The sequence below is a fragment of the Vombatus ursinus genome, unplaced genomic scaffold (assembly GCF_900497805.2).
Source record: "Vombatus ursinus unplaced genomic scaffold, bare-nosed wombat genome assembly UNPS02000749.1, whole genome shotgun sequence".
NCBI classification, from domain to species: domain Eukaryota; kingdom Metazoa; phylum Chordata; class Mammalia; order Diprotodontia; family Vombatidae; genus Vombatus; species Vombatus ursinus.
In genome coordinates, this window is record NW_020940527.1 from 22,713,555 (window position 1) to 22,736,663 (window position 23,109).

General features: G+C 35.0%; 1 protein-coding gene across 1 annotated transcript in view; it reads right to left on the minus strand.

Annotated features, from left to right (window-relative positions):
* The window catches only part of PARG (poly(ADP-ribose) glycohydrolase), a 115,222-nt gene that overhangs the window by 60,805 nt on the left and 31,308 nt on the right, over positions 1-23,109 (minus strand). The window contains exons 8-9 of the mRNA XM_027859297.1: positions 5,992-6,084; positions 2,028-2,185 (exon numbers count right to left, since the gene is read on the minus strand). Of these exons, the coding sequence (XP_027715098.1) occupies positions 2,028-2,185; positions 5,992-6,084 (251 nt within the window). The remainder of the gene's footprint in view (positions 1-2,027; positions 2,186-5,991; positions 6,085-23,109) is intronic.

Below are 23,109 nucleotides of genomic sequence, written 5' to 3' on the forward strand. Positions count from 1 at the left end.
CTAGCCATTAAACCAGGTTTGAATCCAGGTCCTCTGACTCCACATCCAGAACTATCTCAACTATATCCTACTATCTCTTAATAATAACTGATATTTATTTAGTACTTTAAGGTTTACAAAGTGCTTTACATACATTATCTCATTTGATTATTACAAGTCTGTGAAATTAAGTACTATGATATTATCATCTTCACTTTACAGAAAATGAAACTGAGGGAAGAAAGGGAAAGTGACTTTTAAGACTATGACCAAGGTCTTCTTGACCCCAAGTGATTCCAGTCTGACAAGCTGTCATGATATGTATAAATTACTTATTATATGTATAAAATTTATATATTATCAATCAGTCAACAGGGACATATTAAGTGCTTACTTGTTATCAAGCCCTGTGCTATGCACAAGAGGATACAAAGAAAAACAAAAACTTAGTCCCTGCTCTCAAAGAGCCCACATTCTAATCTCATACAAACAACTATGTTCACACAAATACTGATGCCACTGATAAAAACCCTACACAAGAATTCAAGTAGCTCAATTCTAGAAATGATGGTTACAAATACATATTTTATAACAATGGGTTTTCCTAATTATATTAATGAAAACTCAGCAGGTCACTTGAAATACTTTGAATCTAAAAGCATTTATAAATCAAAATAGAGCTATCCCCATTCCCAATTTATAGGTAAACATGAAATAGCAGCATTGAAGGTTACTATCAAATAGCCACAGATTGCTAATGCATTTAAAGTTAGGACACTAACTCTGCCAAGCAATACATTTGGGAGGCTAAAAAAAAAAACAAACAAAAACATAAATCCTATGTTCTTGACCTTTTGGATAAACTATCTTTGGTTAGATAACGTAGATTGATGGCCTTGTCAAATACTGGTAGGAGAACACAGGAAGACAATCTTTTATTAACTATCTCATACACAAAATATGTCGTAATATTTTAGTATTTCAAGTTTTCCCTTTTCCCACTTGTTCTAACCCTTTCTGACAGCAGATCTAAAATAATTTGATTTTTGAGAAGTTTAAGTCTAAGCTTACAATTCATGCATTATAAAATTAAAGTAAATGACAGTATGAGAGAAAAAAGTGTTTTGAGTTGTTACTGAAGTCACTTTCATAATATTACTTAAATAACATCAACTGAGGAAATTCAAGCAAGGCTTTGCCAAAGAATAAAAGTAAATCCCACATCTTTGCTTTCAAGGGGAAGTATGTTATCTAGCACCATCCACAACAGGCTAAGTACAAAATTTCTGGATTGATATTTTCTCTATGACCTTAAATAGATTTGTACATCTCCCTAAGTAAAGTCATACAGAAAATATTCCCCATTAAATAGCTAAGAAAATTAATAAGTTACAATATCTAAGTTTTAGAGCTATGAATCCTGAAACACATTTATTTGATGGGAGGATGGGAAGGATTGAGAAAGGGGTAATAGAAGAAACACAGATGAAGTAATCTGGTAATTAATAGTGACTTTCTAAATGAAGTTCCAATTTCTTTTTAAAGATACTCTATTGATTTAGGGCATTTCAGAGACACTATCTGAAGCTTTGAAGCTGCCTTCCTCTGAGGCACCATTTTAGGAGGAAGTTTTTTTTTAAACTACTTAAAATATCCCCGTATCTTTCAAAAGATAAATTTTCAAAGCATCCAAAAGGAATAATTAACTACATAGTCAACTCTCCTTTCAGTATTTTTTTCTTAAAAATTACATACAAGGTATGACTATAAAGCCATGATCCACTCTGAAGGCCACTCATAGAACCATCTCATTGTTTTATACTCAAGCTCTGAAAGCAATGACCAATCTTGCTCTCTTTTTCACATGCTTTCAGAACTTAATTTCTAGTCTATTCTAACATACTCTAGATTTACTTCATAATTTTAAAATCAAAAGAATTTGTATTCAGCCACTAAAAGCATAAAGCTACAGACTTCTGGGTTTGAGCAGTGTGTCCCTTCGACCCCTTTCCATGCTTTCATTAAACAGATTTACTTAGGAAACATACCTGTTAAAGTTAATGTCTGGGTAACTAGAATACTCAGATTTCATCTTAGCATTTCGGCGTGGAAATGTGCAAAAGAAAGCATTAGCTAAAAGACTAGCAATCTGCTCTTGTGACATTGTGATGGAGTGATTCATCTTCTGTTTCAGTAGAGGTATTGGCTGGCACAGCAAACAAAAACACACAAAAGAGAGGAGCAATAATTAGTTTAGCAATTTCAGGAACAGGAGCACAAAATTACATTTGCTAAATTAGGGCAGGACTAATTTAGGGCCACTCCTGGGTTCTTAAATCAGCAGCATCATTAAAATCTAGGACTATTTATCCTGCAAGATTGGAAAAATGTTCTCATTTAACAGATTGCAGATTTCTAATTAATAATAATAATAGTGAAGAGAACGCAAAACACTACTTATCAGTGAAAAACAAGACTGGTAAAGTAATCAAGATGAAACACAACATTACATATGTCATTTAAAAATCAAAACTGAAGACTAAACAGAAAAAAGGCAATACTGAGATTAACAATTATAGTTTTGGTCTTGTGCTCATTTTGGTCAAAAAATAAAAAACCTAAGAGATATAGAAATTCTCATATTAAGCACTTTAAAATAAAATTATTATAATTTCAGAGAAACTATCTTAGCCAGAACATGTTAATAGCTTTCTTACTCCAATCTAAACCAGTATTTATTAAGTACCTACTCTTCACTCCATGTAGGTAGTTTCTGATTACATAGCTTCCCTTTCAAAGCCTTTCCCTTAGCAAAGAATTGAAAAGAATAAATGGCATCAAACAGAATCATTTGTAATTGATGATAAGATGGGATATTCCTAAAAAGACTATCCTCAAAGGGAGGCAGACAACACAGTGGCTAAAATGCTGAGGTACGAGGACTAGAGGCAAAGTGTTTAAGTTCCATGATTCAGTTATCTTATCTACAAAGTGTACCTGACCTACTTATCTTACAGGATCAGTGCAGAGTTAAGTGAGATAATGGTATTGTAATTGTATAAATGAGAGATAAATGTTAGGAAATCAGAAGCTGGGATTTTTTCACTGAGAACTCTCAGATTCAAAATATTTTTCTAACTGAGTCAAAATCAAACTATGTTGAACACACTTTTTCAGTATGCTCTAGAAGAACCAAACACTCTACTCTGTACATTTCTACAGCATTTTAAGTATTTTTTAAAATAGTAAATGTTTCTTACAATGAAAATTTTAAAGTGTGACAGAATATTCAAAAGTAAAATTTGAATTATCCAACACTTAATTTACACACACACACATGCATGCATGCATGCACATATGCTAAAATTATCATGTGTAGAGCAGAGGTGTCAAACACACAGCCCACAGTACTAGTGTGTGCAGCCCCTAGGACATTAAAATGTAACTGGGAAATATTTAACAAAATAAATAAAAATACAATAAAACATAGATAATATTAATATGTGGTTTTCTTAAGTCAATATGAGGCCTACAGGGATCCTTATGTATGGTTCAGTGGCCACAGTTTGCATTTGAATTAGATAGCACTGGTGTAAAGGAGAGACAGCTAGCTCTGAAGTCAGGAAAATGTGGGTTCATGTCTCACCTCTGACAGCTACTGGCTGTGTGGTGCTGGGCAAAGCACTTAACTGCTCAGCATTCTAGGCAACTCTTTAGGACTAGAAGTTGCAGAGAAGATGGTGATCTGCACTGCTAGAGAGAGTTTCCTCACTTGGGAGTTCCTTATATGAAAAAAATCACAAGTCCTGTCCCCTATCTCTAACCCTACTAAAATTATATTCATTAAAAGTGTTTCCCCCTCTCCTTTTTACTAACTCTCAGCATTAAAAATACAGAATGTTGTTACATATTATGCATAAAGGAGATAATACAAATAACACTGAATAACTCTCCTGGCATATAGGTCTAAATCAATAACCAAAACTACATCTGAGGAGAGAGAAGAAAGAAAAATGAAAGCTGCAGTGCTATAATATACAGTTTTCTTTTTAAATCACAGGAAAAAACATATCTGCATAATTAAAGCCTGCTAGAAGGAAAAATATTAAAACTAGTTGTTTAAATATTTCAAAAGAAAAATTAAAAGAAATAACCCAAAAGGCTAAAACAACATTTTTATCACAATATCAATAATCTCCCCTCCTGGTAGTCACCATTTCTAATAAGAGGGAAACAGATGCTTCTATTGATCTTTAATATAGTAACCTCATTTTATAGCTTCTCAATTTGTTATAAAGTCGAATCTTATTTTAGAAAATATGACCAAGACTCTCTACGCTAGCTTAGAATAAATTTAGAGTTTCATTAAAAAAATTTTTTTCTTAGCATCAAACCTGAGAGAAAAGATGAAATTAATGCTCATAGGTTTAGGATTAAATTAGTTTAAAAATGGGTGTTCTTTTCTCCTTCACAAATTACCTTTACTTTACTCGAAATACTAATCTTTTCTAGATTCAAAGTAAAATATCTCCACTAATCTTAGCATGGATTTCACAGCTTATGTATTCAGTGATATTTTTTAAATGCATATCCTATAAATTAAAATGAATAACAAAGTTTAAAAATGTGATGACTATTGACCTGGACCATATGAGTCCCTCTAAAAATTTCTGCCTGTACCTTCACACTCTTCCATTTCTTCCCTTCTGAATTTAGCTTAAAGCACCGTAATATAATAAATTTTTAACATTTAATAAGACTACATTATTTTTCTTGACAAGATATGTATTTTGGGAAAAGACACTTGGCTTTATAAAATATATTCCTCACTCTACACAGTAGGAATTAACTTGAGATATTTTTCCAATTATTAATGCCTATGGAATAACAAAATAAATCTCAATTTAGGCTTAGATGCCAGGAAATCATGAACTTACCTTAGTTTTTAACCAAGTGCCTTCCTTTAGGTTAGGATCTAAAATTAACTTGTCTTAGAGGCTATTTTAGAATTATTATGTAAAACAAGGAAAATTTTCTACCTCAAAAGGCATTTGGAAGGATTAACTAATTGATACTGTAAGGCATTATCTTTTTAATGATACAACGTATACGTTAAGTTTTGTAACGTTTGACCCAGAATGACAATAACAGTCCCCAAAAACATACAGTACCTATACTGCAAAATTTTTATATGAAAAAACACTTTAGAAAGTACACATCAACAAAAACAACAAGGACAGAAAATGTAAAATATAAATACTCAAAGTCTTCTACGTTGGAAAATTATAAATAGCTGTAAAATTCCTGTTATATCAAATTATATTCTAAGTATTACTTGACCTAAAAATGTGCACATTTCTCATTATATTTTTCTTCTGACTTGATAGCAAATATACTTATACAGCTGGTAAGAGAACTTGAAGCAAACAGGAGCAAACTCAATTCAAAATCCTCTTAACTGATATTCTATAAAGCTCATACAGGAAGAGGTGAGAGAGGGAAAAACAAAAGGAGAAGAAAATTAAACACATTGATCTGCAAGACAGGAAAGAGGACTCACATCAATCATCTTTCAAAGTAGTAAAGCATTAGAACCAAGCCAGAAAACCTGTTAAGAGGTATTATGAGTCAGGATGTTATCCAATACACTGGTTTATGTTGTTTGTTTAAGCTACTTTAAAAGTTAAATGTTTTAAATCCAATAATATGCTTTGGAAAAAAGTCAAGTCATTTGGTAACTGTGTTTAAAAAAATCAAAGATTGATCCTCTGAATAAACAGGCTTCTGACAGCTTAAATGAAAGCTCAAAAATTGAACAGTGCACGTGTACCATTACATATGCATTTTCTCATCTATTACTGATTATGAAAGAACAATTACAACCTTTGCAAGAAATATTTCCTCCACAACCCTTTTGACCTTAGTTACAGGAAATTCATCTATAGGAAATGAATCTGTTTGTAAGGAATTCCAAGCCACTCAAGCCTAGATTAACAGCCTGTATCTACTCACCTGAGTGCAAATATCTGGTAGACAAAGGGCTAATTTCACCATATCAGGCAGGATGGACTGACATAAATGCTGGGCCTCTGCTTCTTCAAGGACCTACAAACCAACAAGAGACTTTATCAGGTCAGGATCAACCAAAAACAAAGGTTCTGTAATTATTACACAAAACTGTAAAGATGACTTTTTCCTTTTCATAGATGTATCAAACACTCTAATATTGCTTTAACTTTGTCTTTGCAGGAGTAAGGATGTAGCACCTACTGCTATATAAATGCCAAATATTTCATTTGATCCTTACAACAACCCTGCAAAGTAGGTTCTATTATGATCCCCATTTTACCATTGAGAAAAATGAGGCAAACAGAAGTTAAGTGACATGGCCAGGGTCACATAGTGTTCTGAGGCCAGATATGAACTCAGGTCTTCCTGACTCCAGGCCCAGTGCACTGTGCCACCAGCTGTTTCCCTATGCCCATCCAGCACAGTGCCTCAGGAGCAATATGGAAAACACAACCTCAACATCTCCATCATTGACACTGGAAATCTTTCTTTAACTCTCTTTCAAAGGCACTTGGGTACCAAGTTTTGACTATTTTAGTTCTACACATCTCTTGCACGTATCCCTTCAGTCTCTTCTCAATACCCTAAGTCCGGTACAAGTCCACTTTCTTTGACTATTGCAATAAACTCCTGGGAAAAATATACTTAACAACACTCCTGAGCATACACTCCCAGAGGTTACTCAGCCTCTGCCTGAAGAGCTCAAGGAAGGGAGCTCCACAACCTCCCAAGAGAGCCCACACCTACTTTGGACAGCTCTGCTTTACTGATTTTTCTTTTTTTAGATCTGTCAAGTTCCAGCTGTTTACAAATATAGTCAAGGGTAGAGGACAAAAAGTCATTTATCTAATTAGCATTGATGAAGTAGTAGAGGACAGTACAGATGAGAACACAGGCCCCCAGCAAAGGTCTCATTTTTTTGTTCTTAGTACCAGGGTCAAGAGAAAATTCAACAACATCAACTTAGTGAATTATCCCCAGTTACTCAAGGTGGCTGCATTAGGTGTAGAGAGAGTGTGTGTGTGTGCAGTTGGAAAAGAGGTGTAGTTAGTGTAAATAAAATAACTGTAAAAAATCAAACAAAACTTCGGCAGACTTTTGGTTCAGGAGCAGCCATAAGCTGTTCCAGCAACAAAATGACAGGAAAATTTAAGATGCCTGAGAGGAAGGATGGGTTTTCATTTTTTTCGTTATATCATCAGTGCCTATTACAGTGCCTTTCACATAGTGTGCTCTTAATAAATGTAGGTGAACTACTGGTTTAATAGGCATTCTTGTGATAAGAATGGGCAGAATTAAAAATGACCCTTGCTATAACAAAGCATATTTAAGAAAAATACTTTTTAAAAAGTTTTATCTTTATGCACTTAAAAATGAGAAAAATCATCAAATTTTTCTGATAAGTATTTAGTAACCAAGATATATAAACAATTAACAGATATGTGTGTGCATATATGTATATATGCATGTCTATGTATACAGAGACACTCTCTCTTTCTCTCTCTCTCTCTCTCTCTCTCTCTCTCTCACACACACACACACACACACACACACACACACCCAAAAACCATTCTCCAACAGATAAATGGTCTAAGGATGTAAAGAAACAATTCTCAAAAGAATTGCAAACTATTAACAACCATATTAAAAAACAGATCCAAGAGAGTAGTAATAAAAGAAGAGCAAATCCAAACAACCCTAGGTTTCACCTTGCACCCTCTACATTGGCAAGGAAGACAAAATATAAGAACAGTCAATGGAGGAAGAGTTGTGGAAAGACAGACCCACTGGTCCATTGCTGATGTAACTTTGAATGAGTACAATCATTTTGGGAAACAATTTGGATTTCTGCAAATAAAGTGATTGACCAGGAATTCTACTACAAGGCTTATACCCTAAGGAGGTCATTCATAAGAAGAAATTCCCCATATATACCAAAATATTTACAGCAGCACTTTTTGTGACAGCAAAATAAATGCCCATTGATTTGGGAATGGCTAAAGAAATTGTGGTACATGAATGTAATGGAATATTACTGTGATAAGAAATGATGAATATGATGGAATACAGAGAAGCATGGAAAGATTTACATGAACTGATGCAAAGTGAAATGAAGAGGGACAATAAAAGAACATACACAATGATTATAATACTGTAAATACAAAGAACCACAAAGAAAAATCAAAAGTTAATGTTGTGGAATTATAAAGAACAACATGGTTCAAATGAAGAGATATGAGAAAGAACTCCCCAACCCACTTCTTTGCATAAGTGGGAGGTCCACAAGTATAGTACACTACACATATTTATAGACTTTTTCAAAGTACTGATCAGTTATACTGATTTTTAAAAATCAGCTTTAAAAAATATTTGTTTTAAGAGATGACTCTATAGGAGGAAGAGGTATTCTGAAGGAAATTATGATGAGGTAAGACAACAAAACATCAATAAAAAATTTATTTTTTAAATATGGGAAATACATTAATACTTTTATTAAATGTATTCAAACATTTTCAATCTCAAGACATTAGGTGTCAAACAAGGTGTCAGTTACTTCCACTTTTCTCATTTGGGTACCTTTCTTTGTCTTTTCCAATTGACACATGAGTAGTTGTGGCCTTGCTTTGCAGGCTGTCACAAACTATACAATATCACTTATCTAGTGACACATTACAGCACTGCACTTTTTCAGGGCTGTCAATATTTCAACTATTTGTTAAATGCCACATTTAAAAAGTAAATGACAATCACAAAGCACTCCTCTTAGGAAACAGAACGACAGCCAGTAAATAAATACTCAACTCATGTCTAAGGTGGAATGAATTATCTTTAAAATGCCAATCAAACCTTCTGTCTTCTGACCTAACAGAAGCATCTGCCTCCAACTCCTAAATATTAAAAAAAAATATTTTTAAATCAGTGTGTGACTGTGTAAAAAACTAAAAGCAAAGCATTTCACAAATTGCAGTAGGCTACTTTGGGGGCAAAGATCCAATTAGTTTTACAAGAAAATGAGACTTTATTTACAAAAAGAGGCTTCAGGGAGTACTTAGAAAAGTGATGATCTAAAATACTGTCATTATAAACTAGCATTCTCCATGTAATAAATAAAGGAGAACCTGAATAACAAGTTAAATAATATATGCACAGGACGATAACATTAGGAAGCTACAATGAAACACGATAAAGACTCAAGCAAAGGAACCAAAAAAAGAAAAAACATAGTAAAAAGCTAGAGAGCATACTATAAGCAGACATTTCCAGTATAACGCCTTATTTTCTATTTTCAACTTACCCTACACCAGTTCTAGGCTACCAAATGACTGACTGACCCACATCTGGAGGTTAAGGAAGGGGAGGCATAAAAGGAATATTTTTTTCAGAGCTGGTACAGTTTGTTCCTAATCATATTACACTGGGGCCAGTTTGTCTACTTTTCCTCCTAAACATTTTTACTGAGAAAAGTCTCTTTTTAAAAAAACAACTATTCAGTCTTCCTATTTCTCTCAACACAGTCATGACTAACCTTGCATGAAGTTGGGCTACTAGTTATGACCACTTCACACACAGAGGCAGAGATTCAACCTTCCCTTAGCAGATGGAAGATAAGGACGATGTCATGAAAAACCTTCTTTTTTTTTGTATTTGTCTAAAACATTAATAATGGTTTATACCTCAAATGAGAAAAAGCTAAACATTCATTATTCCCTCTTTCCTAGAATATTTAATGAACTCAGTTAACTGAAATAATTCTGTAAATTATGTCTCAACTATTGAAATCATATTCATAAGTCAAATCCATTCCTGGCAAAACCAGTAAACTGGTATCATATCAGTTTTAACTGGAAAAATACTGGGTTTTCTCCAAATTGAAGGAGACTCATATTTAAGTTAATTCAAATATTAACAAAATAACTATTCTTTAAATCTAAATAATTTTAATCTAAAAAAATCTAATCTAAAATATTCCTATCAGGAATTTCTGTCAAAAAGTGCAACTACTGGCAAAATGAAAAGAACAATTAAATTTTAGAGGGAAGAAAAAACTGTAGCATTACATTTTGCAGGGGAAAATACTTGGAAAATATTTCTGACATTTATCAAATGAGGGCTGACACTTTGAAGAATAGAAGACAGCAGCTTACAAGAAAACAAATTCATTTTGTTTAATTTTTTTAAAAGTTCATGCAGGTTTTTGACAATCCAATCCCAGAATGATCTCTCAGGTACATCACCCATAAGGATTACAATCTCATTTGAAAAAATGTTGTTTTTATTGTCTAGTGAGTTTTCAACAAACAGCTAAATAGCTGGGGAAAAAATGTTGGTTTTCATATTTTTTCAGTGGCAATGTCAGAAATTAAGAACTAGCAATTATTCATAGATATAAAAGAAGATTCTCTGAATTTTTTCACATTATATCTCCCTTAAAGAAGAAGGAAGGTAAGGAATGAAGATGTAATGGGAAGATGAGGTAAACGGACTCAGTATCTATGAAAGGACAACACTGGTGACACACTGGGAAAAGGTTGTACTATTAAATACGACCAGCTCTCTCTTTCCTTTCTTCTTCTTCAATTAACTCTTGAGAACTTTCCCATGAATTTTCAGAGCATCACAAGGATGAGAAAAACTGATCAAAATGGTAATGGATTATAATAAACAGAGATAAAAGAGATACACACAAGATTTTAAATACATGCCCTTGCTTTTGCTTTTAAATGAATGAAGAAAACTCTGATCTGAAACACTGTTAATCTAAACAGTAGCATACAAATTAACTGGAACAAAAATAACATAGGTAAATTTATTGACTTAAAACACATAGCTTTTTTACATCTTTAAAAAACTTTTCATATATAATGTCCTTCTTTGGCTGCAAACACTGCTTTTACACAATTCAGTAGTGATTCTGTTATCATTCCTCACCCCCTCACCCTCAAAGGGAGAGGCAAGAAGCAGCAGACAAGAGACACCTCTCACAACAAAAGATTAAGTGAGTTGCCAAAGGTTACACAACCAATACACCTCAGAGGCAGGGCTTGAAGCCCATCTTCCTAACACTGAACCTAGTTCCCTGTCCACTACACCACACTGCCTCTCATCATTTCTTAACAATGCTTAACAATGTAAAATAGTCATCATCATGAGGAGGTCTGAAGATTCCAGAAACTGCCTCAGACAGCTAATAATCTCTTTGCCAACCAGACAGACATGGCAGCCAATGACAATACTAGCTTAAAGTACAAAGTAACTAGCAAAAGGATGCAAAGGATGACTGAAAACTAAGAGAATATTATTTCACAGAGCAAAAAGAATTGAGAAGAAAACAAGCCTTTAGAAAACCTGGCACAAGAGCCAGAATCACAGACCTAGAGGTGAAGGAGACCTTAGACATTAAAGAGTACAATCCTTTCACTTTACAAATGAGAGAGCTAAGGCACAAGAAAGTTACTTGCTGAAAGTCACATAGGTAATAAGTATCAAAAGTTAAATTCAAACCTAGATCTTTTAACCATAGAGCCAGTGCTCGTGAAATGAAGTAACATACCAGTATTTTTATAGTGATTTATTTTAGGCTATGATGATTCTGGAACTACTACATTTGAATTCTATCACTTGATGTACGATGTGAGAAAATGCCAGTATCACTTAAGAAGATTAAGTCAGGAAGAATAGCTAGACCTCACCAAATACATTTTAAAGATTACACAATTTTAAATGTACTCAAGGCTCTATTTGCAAGATATCTCAAAAGAAAATGATCATCGATCATGCTTTATAGATAAATAAATGACATCTAAGAAGACATCAGCAAACACTAATCCATATGGCTGCTTTCACATATCTCTGTGAATATTTGAGAACTGTCAATTCACATACGTAGGGTATCCTCTATGGAAACATACAGAAATAGGACAAAAGATTCCATTTTAACAGTGCCATAACTGATTGAGAGCAATAGAAAATTCTACATCTATTGATCTGATTTTTTAAAGTGTTTGATCTTAGAAGAAAAAAAAATGAACCTCGAAGGCTCTACACTGACAAAGCTCCTTTCAACTGTGCTTTAAAATTATCACACTCATGACAGATATAACTACAGAGATAACTTTGATATCAGGCTAAGCATAAAACCAGAAATGGTTTGCAAATATTTGTTAAGTATCTACCATGTGTAAAGGAGGATACAACAAGCACATTTAAAAATACGTACAGCATAAATATAAAGTTAATAAATTGAAATATATGCAAAGTACTTAAAAGGTAGTATGGGAGGGAGGACAATTAAGGCTTCTCAACTAAGGTATTCTCTAATGTCAAGGAAGATGCCCCTTTTAAAGCAACAGAATTGCTTATTCATGCTAAGGTCCTCCAAGTGCTCCTATGCATAGATGACACAATACTAATTACATTGAGCTCTGGATACAACAAAGCCTCCACACTGTGAAATACACAAAAAGGTTAAAAAGAAAATCCTTACAATTATCCACAGTGAAAAAATTAAGTCAATTAAATTAAGTCAAATCAGTTATCTACAAGCATTTAATATGAAAAATGTTCACTGTCCCAACTTCATATAAGGCAGACTGCTCATCAAGCTAATCCATCAATAAGTATTTTGGAAGAAATATTAGAGGAGAGAAAAAATATTTTCCTGAAAGAGGAATAGAATCTGCAAACTACTGGCCAGTGAGCTTGACCTTTACTCTTTTTTTAAAAATTTATTTATTTTGATTTATCAATAATCACTTCCATATGCTTTTGAGTTTAAAATTTTTCTCCCCCTTCCTCCCCACCACCCTCCCCAAGACGGCACACAATCTGATAAAGGCTATACATTTACATTCATATTAAACATATTTTCACATTGCTGATGTTGTAAGTAAAAATTAAGACCAATAGGAGGAACCATCAGAAAGAGGAAACAAAACTCAACAGAAGAGAAAAAAAAATAGCAATTCAACTTCTATAGTTCTTTCTTTGGATGTGGGTAGTATCTTCCATCACAAGGCCTCTGGAGGTGTCTTAGATCCTTGTATTGCCGGGAAGGATCAAGTTTATCAATATTAGTCATCACACAATGTGGCTGTTATTGTGTACAACATTCTCTTGGTTCTGCTCACTTCACTCAGCATCAGACCATACAAGTCTTTCCTGGTTTTTCTGAAGTCAGCCTGTTCATCATTTCTTATAGCACAATAGTATTCCATCACATTCATATACCACAACTTGTTCAGCCACTCCCCAATTAATGGGCATCCTCTCAATTTCCAATTCTTTGCCACCACAAAAAGAGCTGCTATGAATATTTTTGTACATGTGTTGACCTGAATTCTTAGCAAGATTCCAGAACACATAAAGTGACGGCGAGTAAACATCCAGAAAAAAGAAGTGATCATAAAGACCCAGCACAGTCTCATCAAGAATAGGTCATTCAGGAGGACCTGAGTTCAAATTCAGCCTCAGACCAAACACCTGACACATACTAGCTGTGTGACCTTGGGCAAGTCACTTAACCCCGACTACCTCACCCCCCCCCCCCAAAAAAAATAAACTAAAAAAAGAAAAAAAAAAAGAATAGGTCATGCCAGGCTAAATTTATGGGGTTTTTTTGGTAGCTTTACAACACTAAAAGATCAGAGGATGGGGGCAGGGGTAGAGACAGGACCTGTGAATTCCCTGACAGAGGGTAATTACTGGTAGAAGAAACCATCTCTACCAATACAGGTTGACACCTTCTCTACAACTGACATTCCCAGGCAGCTAGCATCGTGGGGTCCCCCCCCCCCCCGTTGTCTCAAGGGTGATACTTTTCCTACACATACCCTTTACATGCAAATGGCTAAAGTTAGCCAGACTGCTCCAGGAACTCTTCCTCCTTTGAATTTTCCTCCCTCCACCGATGGCTAATAGCAAAAGCAAGGGAAAAGTTGGGAAAGTAAGCTTCCACCTTCCCACCGTCACGTCCCCGGCTCTCACTGTCAAGCACAGTGAAGGAGAATGAAAAGAAGGAAGGGAAGCATTAAAAAAAACATTCCTCTTCTTTGCCTAGCTCTAGGCAGCCACCATACATCCAGAACTAAGAGGAATGAGGAAGATACAACGCTCTCCACACTCCCCCATTCCATCCTCACACACCCCCTTGTCTCAGTCTTCTGTAACTTCTTATTGAGGCCATGGGATCTACAACTAGATTCATGAGGTTAGAAATATGGGGGTAAATCCCCATTCCTATAGGGAGGGACAGGTTACAAACTGTCATGTGTCTATGTGTGTGTGTTACATACTTTCAGAATATTATATATGTTTGAGAATATTATAGTACAGTATAGCATAGTAATGTCTACATTATATACAGTGTGATATGGCAGCCAAAAAAAAAAAAAAGCTACTGCAATCTTAAGATAGACATGTAGACATTTAAGCATCATGCTGCTGCTTAAAAAAAGAGAAATCTCCCCTAAAATAATCACGATGTCTATATTGCTCCTTCCTGACATGGAGAAAAAGATAAACAGGTCTTATTTAAGTTCCCAGTCTACATCCAGTGGGTGAGAGTTCACAAATTTAGTAGCAGCTGGGTGATAACGACTGCAGATACTACAAAATGTTAGGCTAGAATCAGAACATCTAAAAGACAGTAGGATAAAATCAAAAGAATTATGAAACAAATGAAGCATAACAAATTGGGATACAAATAACCTGGCCTACCAAACAATTCAATAAGTTTGACTGAGGCATAGTACTTAACTTTGCCAACAACCAACTAGTCAACATGAATGATGATTCACGCTATGTGGCCATAACTATTTATTTTAATACCTATGTAACTTTCTGAGAGACAGACAGGCTTGTAAAATAATTTGCAAGCTGAGTAGTTACTTTCAAAGCTACTTCCCATGAAATACCTATTTAAGTTCGAATTTTATGATTACAAAGGTTTTTGTTGTTTTTTTTTAAAGAAAGAATCATCCAATCAACTAGTCAGCTTAAAAAATTACTATGATTCTCAGTTGGGTATGGAAATCTATCTTACCCTACAAGAAAACAGGAGGGAAGGAGATGGGGGGGGTGCGGATGATAGAAGGGAGGGCAGATTGGGGGAGGGGGGTAATCAGAAGCAAACACTTCTGAGGAGGAACAGGGTTAAAAGAGAAAATAGAATAAACAGGGGGCGGGATAGGATGAAGGGAAATATAGTTAGTTTTCCACAGCATGACTACTATAGAAGCAAACACTTCTGAGGAGGAACAGGGTTAAAAGAGAAAATAGAATAAACAGGGGGCGGGATAGGATGAAGGGAAATATAGTTAGTTTTCCACAGCATGACTACTATGGAAGTGTTTTATATGACTATACAAGTATAACCTGTATTGAGTTGCTTGCCTTCTGAATGAGGATAGGGAGGGAGGGAGGGAGGGAGGAAGGGAGAAAATTTGGAACCCAAAGTTTTAAAAACAAATGTTAAAAAATTGTTTTCACATGAAACTGAGAAATAAGATATACAGGCAATGGGGTATAGAAATCTCTCCAGCCCTACAGGAAAACAGAAGAGAAAGGAGATAAGAGAAGGGCGGGGAGATAGAAAGGAGGGCAGATTAGGGGAAAGGGTATTCAGAATGCATGATGTCTTGGGGTGGGGTGAGGTGTGAAATGGGGAGAAAATTTGGAACTCAAAATCTTGGGGAAGTGAATGTTCAAAACTAAAAATAAATAAATTAACAACAAAAAATAAAAACAAAACAAAACAAAAATAAAATTCTTCAACTGATATTCATTAAAAAAAAAATTACTGTGATTGCTTTCCCTCACCTGCTGCTCAAGAAGCCAGTCGCCACCATGAATGACACTATAACCATCAGAACCAGGAAGTTCACGATAAACGGACTTCTTCAGTGTAAATAGATGGTTATAAACGTCCTTCAACCTGGAAAGGCCACAGTGCCCAAGACTGAAATTCGAGAAAAACTGGCCAAGATGTACAAGACAATTCCAGACATCATTTTTATCTTTGGATTCAGAACCCATTTTGCTGGTGGCAAAACAACAGGCTTTCGCATGATTTATGATTCCCTTGATTATGCAAAGAAAAATGAAAAAGCAAAGACCTGCAAGGCATGGCTTGTATGAGAAGAAAACATCAAAAGGAACACAAGAACAGAACGATGAAAGTCAGGAGTACTGCAAAGGCAGAAGTTGGTGCTGGCAAAAAAGAAGGAATCAAAGGCACTATGGATGATGTTTATCCATGAAGACAATATTTCATCCCAACATAAATAAACTATGTAAAAACTTAAAAAAAATTACTGTGATTTTTATTAAAATTCACGAAATCTCATCCCATTTTGATTTAACAGAACTTCTGTATACATGCCAAATGTTTCACTCTTTAATAATGAAATAAATACCATACTCCTGTTCCAAAATAGGAAATGCTACATTCACACCATTTTTATCCCACCTCCACATCCACTCTCAAAAGAGAATTTATTTCTCAAGATTATTAATCTGAATTAGTGCTGACTAGTAATCTGGTTAGTAATCTGAATTAGAATTCTAGGTAATAAACCTACACTAGCACTGGTTATTGAAATGATCTAAGAAAGGTGTTCTTAATCTTTTTTATTGCCTGATTGGCAGTCTTATGAAACCTATGGGAATCTTACTCAGAATAATGTTTTAACTGCATAAAATAGGACTAAAAAGGAAATGCAAGGTAAGTAAAAATAAAGGTATATGTTTTTTCCCATCCACATTCTTAGACCCTTTGAAATCTATTCACAAACCCTAGGTTAAGAACTGATCATTTAATGGGTCTTTTCTATCTGTGAATTACGTGTTATTTTATAAACAGATAATCCTATCCATCAATCACTCTTGTAAATCAACACCAAAGGGAAATGTCAGTACACACAAACCAAAAGATATTTTCCATTTCTTAAAGACACACTATCATCCATCTTGACTTCTGCAGACAAGCAAAACGCACCTTGAGAAGATTACAGAGCAAACGCTAACCATAATACAACTTTTCCTATCTAAGAAGCAACATGGATTTAACCTGTTTTGACAGGAAACACCCTAATCTATTACTAGTTTACATTTTTTTAAATGACATTTGAAATTCTTTCTCCATGTGAATGCAACTTATAAATCCATTCAAAGAGTACTTCTCAAGTAAAATAATGTAGAGGCATACCTTGCAGATATTGCAGGTTTAGTTTCAGACCATTATAACAAGGCAAATATAGAAATAAAGTGGGTCACATGAATTTTTGTTTCCAAGCACATATAAAACTTTTGTTTACACCATACTGCAGTCTATTATGTGTGCAATAGTATTGTCTAAAAAGACAATGTACATACCTTACTTTAAAAAATACTTTCTTGCTAAAAAATGCTAACCATCATCTGAGCCTTCATCAGGTCCTAATCTTTTTGCTGGTAGAGGGTCTTGCCTCGATGTGGATGGCTGCTGACCAATTAGGGTGGTGGTTGCTAAAGGCTGGGGTGGCTATAGCAATTTCTTAAAATAAGACAACAATGAAATTTGCCACAACAATTGACTCTTCATTTCACTTGAACACTTAGAGGCCAGTGTAGGGTTATTAATTGGCCTAATTTCAATATTGTTGTCCCAGGGGAAAGGGATGCAAGAGGACAGGGAGGCAGAGGAACAGCCTGTCAGTGGAGCAGTCAGAACACACACAACATTTATTAAGTTTGCAATATTATACAGGCATGGTTCGTGGCACCCCAAAACAACTGCAAAAGTAGCATCAAAGACCACTGATCACAGATCCCCATAACAAACATAATAATAATGAAAAAGTTAAAAATACCGCAAGAATTACCAAAATGTGCCAGAGGCATGATGTGATCACATGCTGTCAGAAAAATGTGCCAGTAGACTTGCTCAACTCAGGGTTGCCATAAACCTTCAATTTGTAAAAAACAAACAAACAAATATAATACAATATCTACAAAATGCAATAAAGCAAAGTGCAATAAAATAAGGTATGCCTGTACTCAAGACAATATCCACACAGATTTCAGTATGTACAAAGAATGTCTGTCAACTAATATGTGTATGCTACTATGTACTAATATATACATCATCCCACAAATTACATATTAAGTAAATTTCTACTTCAGTCTGAAAAGTCAACTCTCTTAATGAGAAAGAAAGATATCATAAGCCTTGCTTGGATGTAATTGTAGTGATAAAGTGAATGCATGTTTAAGCACAGGAAAGTCACTGGACAACTCTGGACCCACAGTCATTCAACTGTAAAATGTGGTGGTCAGTTTATATCAGGGGTTCTGAACCTTTTGTGTATCATGAATTCTTGTAGCAGTTCGGTGAAGTCTAGTGATCACTACAAATTGTGGCATACTTCCAAAATTGAAAGAAAGGCTAAATTTCAGTGGAAGGTTAGTGTAAAAAAAGATGTAATTTTTTTTCCTCACACAACTTTGCAGGAAACTACTGATAGACTAGAGACCCCAGGTTAACAAACCCTAGAATAGATGATTCTAAGGTTCCTTCAAGTTCAAAAGTTCTATACTAGAGATTAAGTGTGAACTTGAAAACCATTTTCCCAGATGATTTCATGGCACCCCCTTGTGGCAAACTCTTAAAGAAAAATGATACAAAAAAATTATAACAATTTACAAATATTATTTAATGAAAGTAATTGCTCAGAGAATTTTGGAATTAAAGGACCCTTAATCAACTCATTCAATTCCACCATATCCCCCAACCATAAAGAAACTGAAGCCCAGAATAATTTAATGGTATACTATATGGTTACAAGGCTGGTAAAAGGCAAGGGCAAAACTCAAACTGATGTCTCCAGGCTCTCAGGCTAGCACTACACCATACTGCCTTTTTAAGTACAGACAGACAGATAGACACAGACACTTTCACATTTCAAGCTCTATTCAATAAAAAATCTAGTAAAACAAGAGAATTTGAATAATCCCCCTGGAATTAAATATAATAGGATTTTGATCTTTAGCTTCTGCTGAAATTGCTTTTTGTAAGCTGAAATCAAGTCTAAAATAAAAGATAGCTGGAAAATGTTCAGAAGGTCCCCACTGAAATTCTTTTGGGTTCTGTAACCTATATAGAGCTAGGTGGTACAGTAGATAAGAGTGCCAGGCCTGGAGTCAGGAAGACTCATCTTCCTGAGTCCAAATCTGGCATCAGACACTTACTAGCTGTGTGACCCCAAGCAAGTCACTTGCCTCCGTTTCCTCATTTATAAAATGAGCTAGAGAAGGAAATGACAAACCACTCCAGTGTCTCTGCCAAGAAAAGCCCAAATGGGATCATCAAGAGCAGGACATGACTGAAACAAACAAACAACAATAACAACAGAAGGTTGGGGGATACTTGAGGCGTAAGACTCCACAATGTTCCACCAATGATAACAGATGCAAAGCTCAGACTTCTAACTATTTCTATGGGTGCAATGCTGGGCCCTAGAACATGCAGTGAATAGTTGGAGTTCAGAGATTTAGTAAAATGAAAAAGGAAAAGTAGATCCCGCCTACATCACATCTAACTAGAATCACAGAGTAAACCTTCTGTTCTTTCCTTTGGAATTACAAGTGGTTTTGAAAATTCTTAATGCCCAGCAGTGTCAAAAATGCTTCTTAGGGCAGAAAACACTTTATTATAACACTAGCAACAATAATATTAATTGCTAGCACCAAGAGAACATTGTGTACAATAAGAGCGATACTGCTCAAAGAACTACTGTGAATGACTGAGTTATTCTGAGTATTACAAATACTCAAATCAACTACAAAGGACCTATGAATGAAGATGCTCTTCACCTCCAGGGAAGAACTAATAAACAGAAGTATGCATAGTAAGGTTTTATAGCTATCTAGATATGTTTATGTGTGTCAAACAGTGGCCTTCTCTAGTGTGGGGTGGGAAGAAAGGAAGTGAGGGAGACAGTTTGAAACTTAAAATGTAACAAAAAAGAAATTTAAAAAATAGCTAGCACTTACATAGAGCTTTAAGGTTTGCGGAGCACTTTATATATATTATCTCATTTGATTCTTACAACCAGCCTGGCAGGTAAGTGCTATCATCATTATTCTCATTTTACAGATGAGGAAATTGAGGCAAGGAGAAGTTAAATGATTTGCCCAGAGTCATACAGCTACTAAGCATCTGAGGCCACATTTGAATTCAGATCTTCCTGACTCTAAGCCTAGTGTTCTATCTACTGCACCACCAAGTAGTCTCAAGAGAGGCTATGTGAGGTAAGTACCTGTTTTACTGGGGTGAGGAAACAACACTGAGGTAAGTACTTAATTTTATAGATGAAGAAACTGAAGCTCAGAGAAATTAGGGACTTGCCTGTGTCTACAATGCTAGTAGGTTCCAGATGTGAGATTTGAACTTAGGTCTTCTTGACTCCATGCCCAGCACTCTACTCAGTACGTTTATTACCTCTCGCGAAAACTAATAAAACCAAAAAACTAAATAGGTCCATTATAATCTTGAAACAGAAATTTATGTGAACAGGTCCCACTAGCAGTGTTACAACTGTATCTCTAGATCCTCAAAAATGAAAGGGTGAAAGAGAAGTCAAGTTCTTATTGTTGGTAACTAAGTGACAAGTACCCTTTCATTATTTTTAGTATGACAGACACAAAGATTAATTAACTAAGATATACAAACACAAAGATTAATTAATTGCATCACAGGCAACCAGACCTGAAACTGATTAATTCCCATTTCTTGTTTTAAAGAAATTTTGGTAAGATATATCAGTATTTTAGATTCTTTTAAAAGTTTATTTGAAAGACAATATTTTAAAAGACATCCTTTTCTTCTTTTCCGCTTTATCTTCCAGGTTACTAGGTGGCACAGTGACAAACCCAAGGTTATTACGAGGATCAAATGAGATACTATTTGTAAAGCACTTAGCACCAGTACCTGGCACACAGTAGGCATTTAATACATGCTTGTATCTTTCCTTTCTTATGAGGCTAGATTGAGATACTGCTCTAAAGCACTATGCAATTCTAAAGCTCTATACAAATGTTGGTTAAAATTATTATTTTCTTGGAGTATATGTGTACCCACCACATAGAGAAAAGAGAAAGTCATGGTTGTGAAAACCAACCTTGAAGCCAGGAAGACCCTGGCAAACCACTCAAGCTCTCCATGCTCTAGGCAACTTTCTAAGGCTCTAAATGCCAGAGAAGGGGCCAACCTGCTTTAGTTGAGGGAATTCCACAAGTCAATAAAATCACATGTTCAGTCTTTATCCATGTATAAATAAACACATGCATATACACAAGCACTGTACAAAATAACAGAGACAGATTTAACATCTGTAAAAATTCAAATAACTAAAATGAGAAATAGAGAAGTTTTAACCTAAGGTGTTTGATTTTTACTTTCAAAAGACTCACCTCAATACTGTTTCAAAACTACTCTAAATATTACAAAAGTTAAACAAAAAAAATATGTTTTAAATAAGGCAGGTAGTATGGGTATAGTGAAGTAAATGGAATTAAGAAACCTAGGCTTAAATTATCTCTGACGAGAAACTTAACCTCTAAGAGACCAACTTCCTTACCTATAAAATAACATGACTACCTGTCTCACGGGGTTGCTGTGAGAAGAACACTTTGAAAACCTTAAACCGATATAAACATATGAGTTGTTAATGTTCTTACGTAGGTACTGTATACCAAGAGCAAATACAAAATCATTCAGCAAGGTTGTACATTAAAATATGGCACCATATCAAAAACCACATATCAATGATTTTTAAAGTGAGATGAAATGCTAAAACAAGTTCCATCATTAGAAGGATTCCAAAGTAGACCTGCTATCCTTCATTTTTCATAACAGACTTTTAGATAATAAAATAAATATTGCAAAAGGCTATATGAAAAGACGGCTTTCATCTTTTTTATGTTCAAAAGAGCACAAGAAAAGGTGGATATATAAAACCTCTATGTGCCAACATCAATTTTATTAGAATTCAAGGAGTATTACTTTAAATACTTGTTTACATTCAACAACATCATTTGAAAGGAAGGTGAAAACAGCAAGACAGGAAGCTTTCAGATAACCTTTCCCAAATAAGTCATTGCAATGATATAAGACATTCAATGTTTCAGTGACATGATCTCATTATTTCAATAATACAATCAAAGATAAATGACTAGAGAATTTCTTTCTCTCTTTCTTTTTTTTTGGTGAGGGAACTGGGGTTAAGTGACTTGCCCAGGGTCACAGAGCTAGTAAGTATTATGCATCTGAGGCCGGATTTGAACTCAGGTCCTCCTGACTCCAGGGCCGGTGCTCTATCCACTGCGCCATCTAGCTGTCCCAACTAGAGAATTTGTAAGACCAACATGCTCTTTCATGTTTCCACACATAGAATAATATGCTATGCTGAGTAAATATTTTAGTTTCCAATAAAAAATTTAAAGGTTAATAATACATCACTGCCATATATTTATTCTAGTTCTTGGTTTCACAGAGTTTTGGAATATTCAAGCTGGAAAGGACCTAAGAAGTCCCTGCATTCAAACCTGACGGAGACAATACAGGACTATGAACCCTAAATCTTGGGGACGGCAATGCTTCCAGTTCAATGCCCTCACGCATCATCCTAGGAAGTGACCTTTGTGGAGACGCAGCCTGAAAACTGTTCCTGCAGGTACTACAGCAACAATTACTAAAGACCCAGAAAAGAAAGTTCTTGCCACCAAAGTCCTAGATATTGTCAAATAGTTCAGTAAATCAGAGACTGATATTTAATTTTTATCAGTGGAAATGGCATTTAAGAAGAAGCACTGCCATCTGCTTTTGCCTCTACACCCAAAGTCCCATGGGACCTTTCTATCTTACTTAGAACCACAACCTTACTATGGGAGCTCCTTGAGAACAGTGACTGTCTTAGTTTTCTAATTGGTTCCCCAATGCTTAGTACAGTGCTCTGCACACAGTAAGCATAAAAAGCTTCATTCATTCATTCATTCATTCATTCATTCATTCATTCATTCATTCAT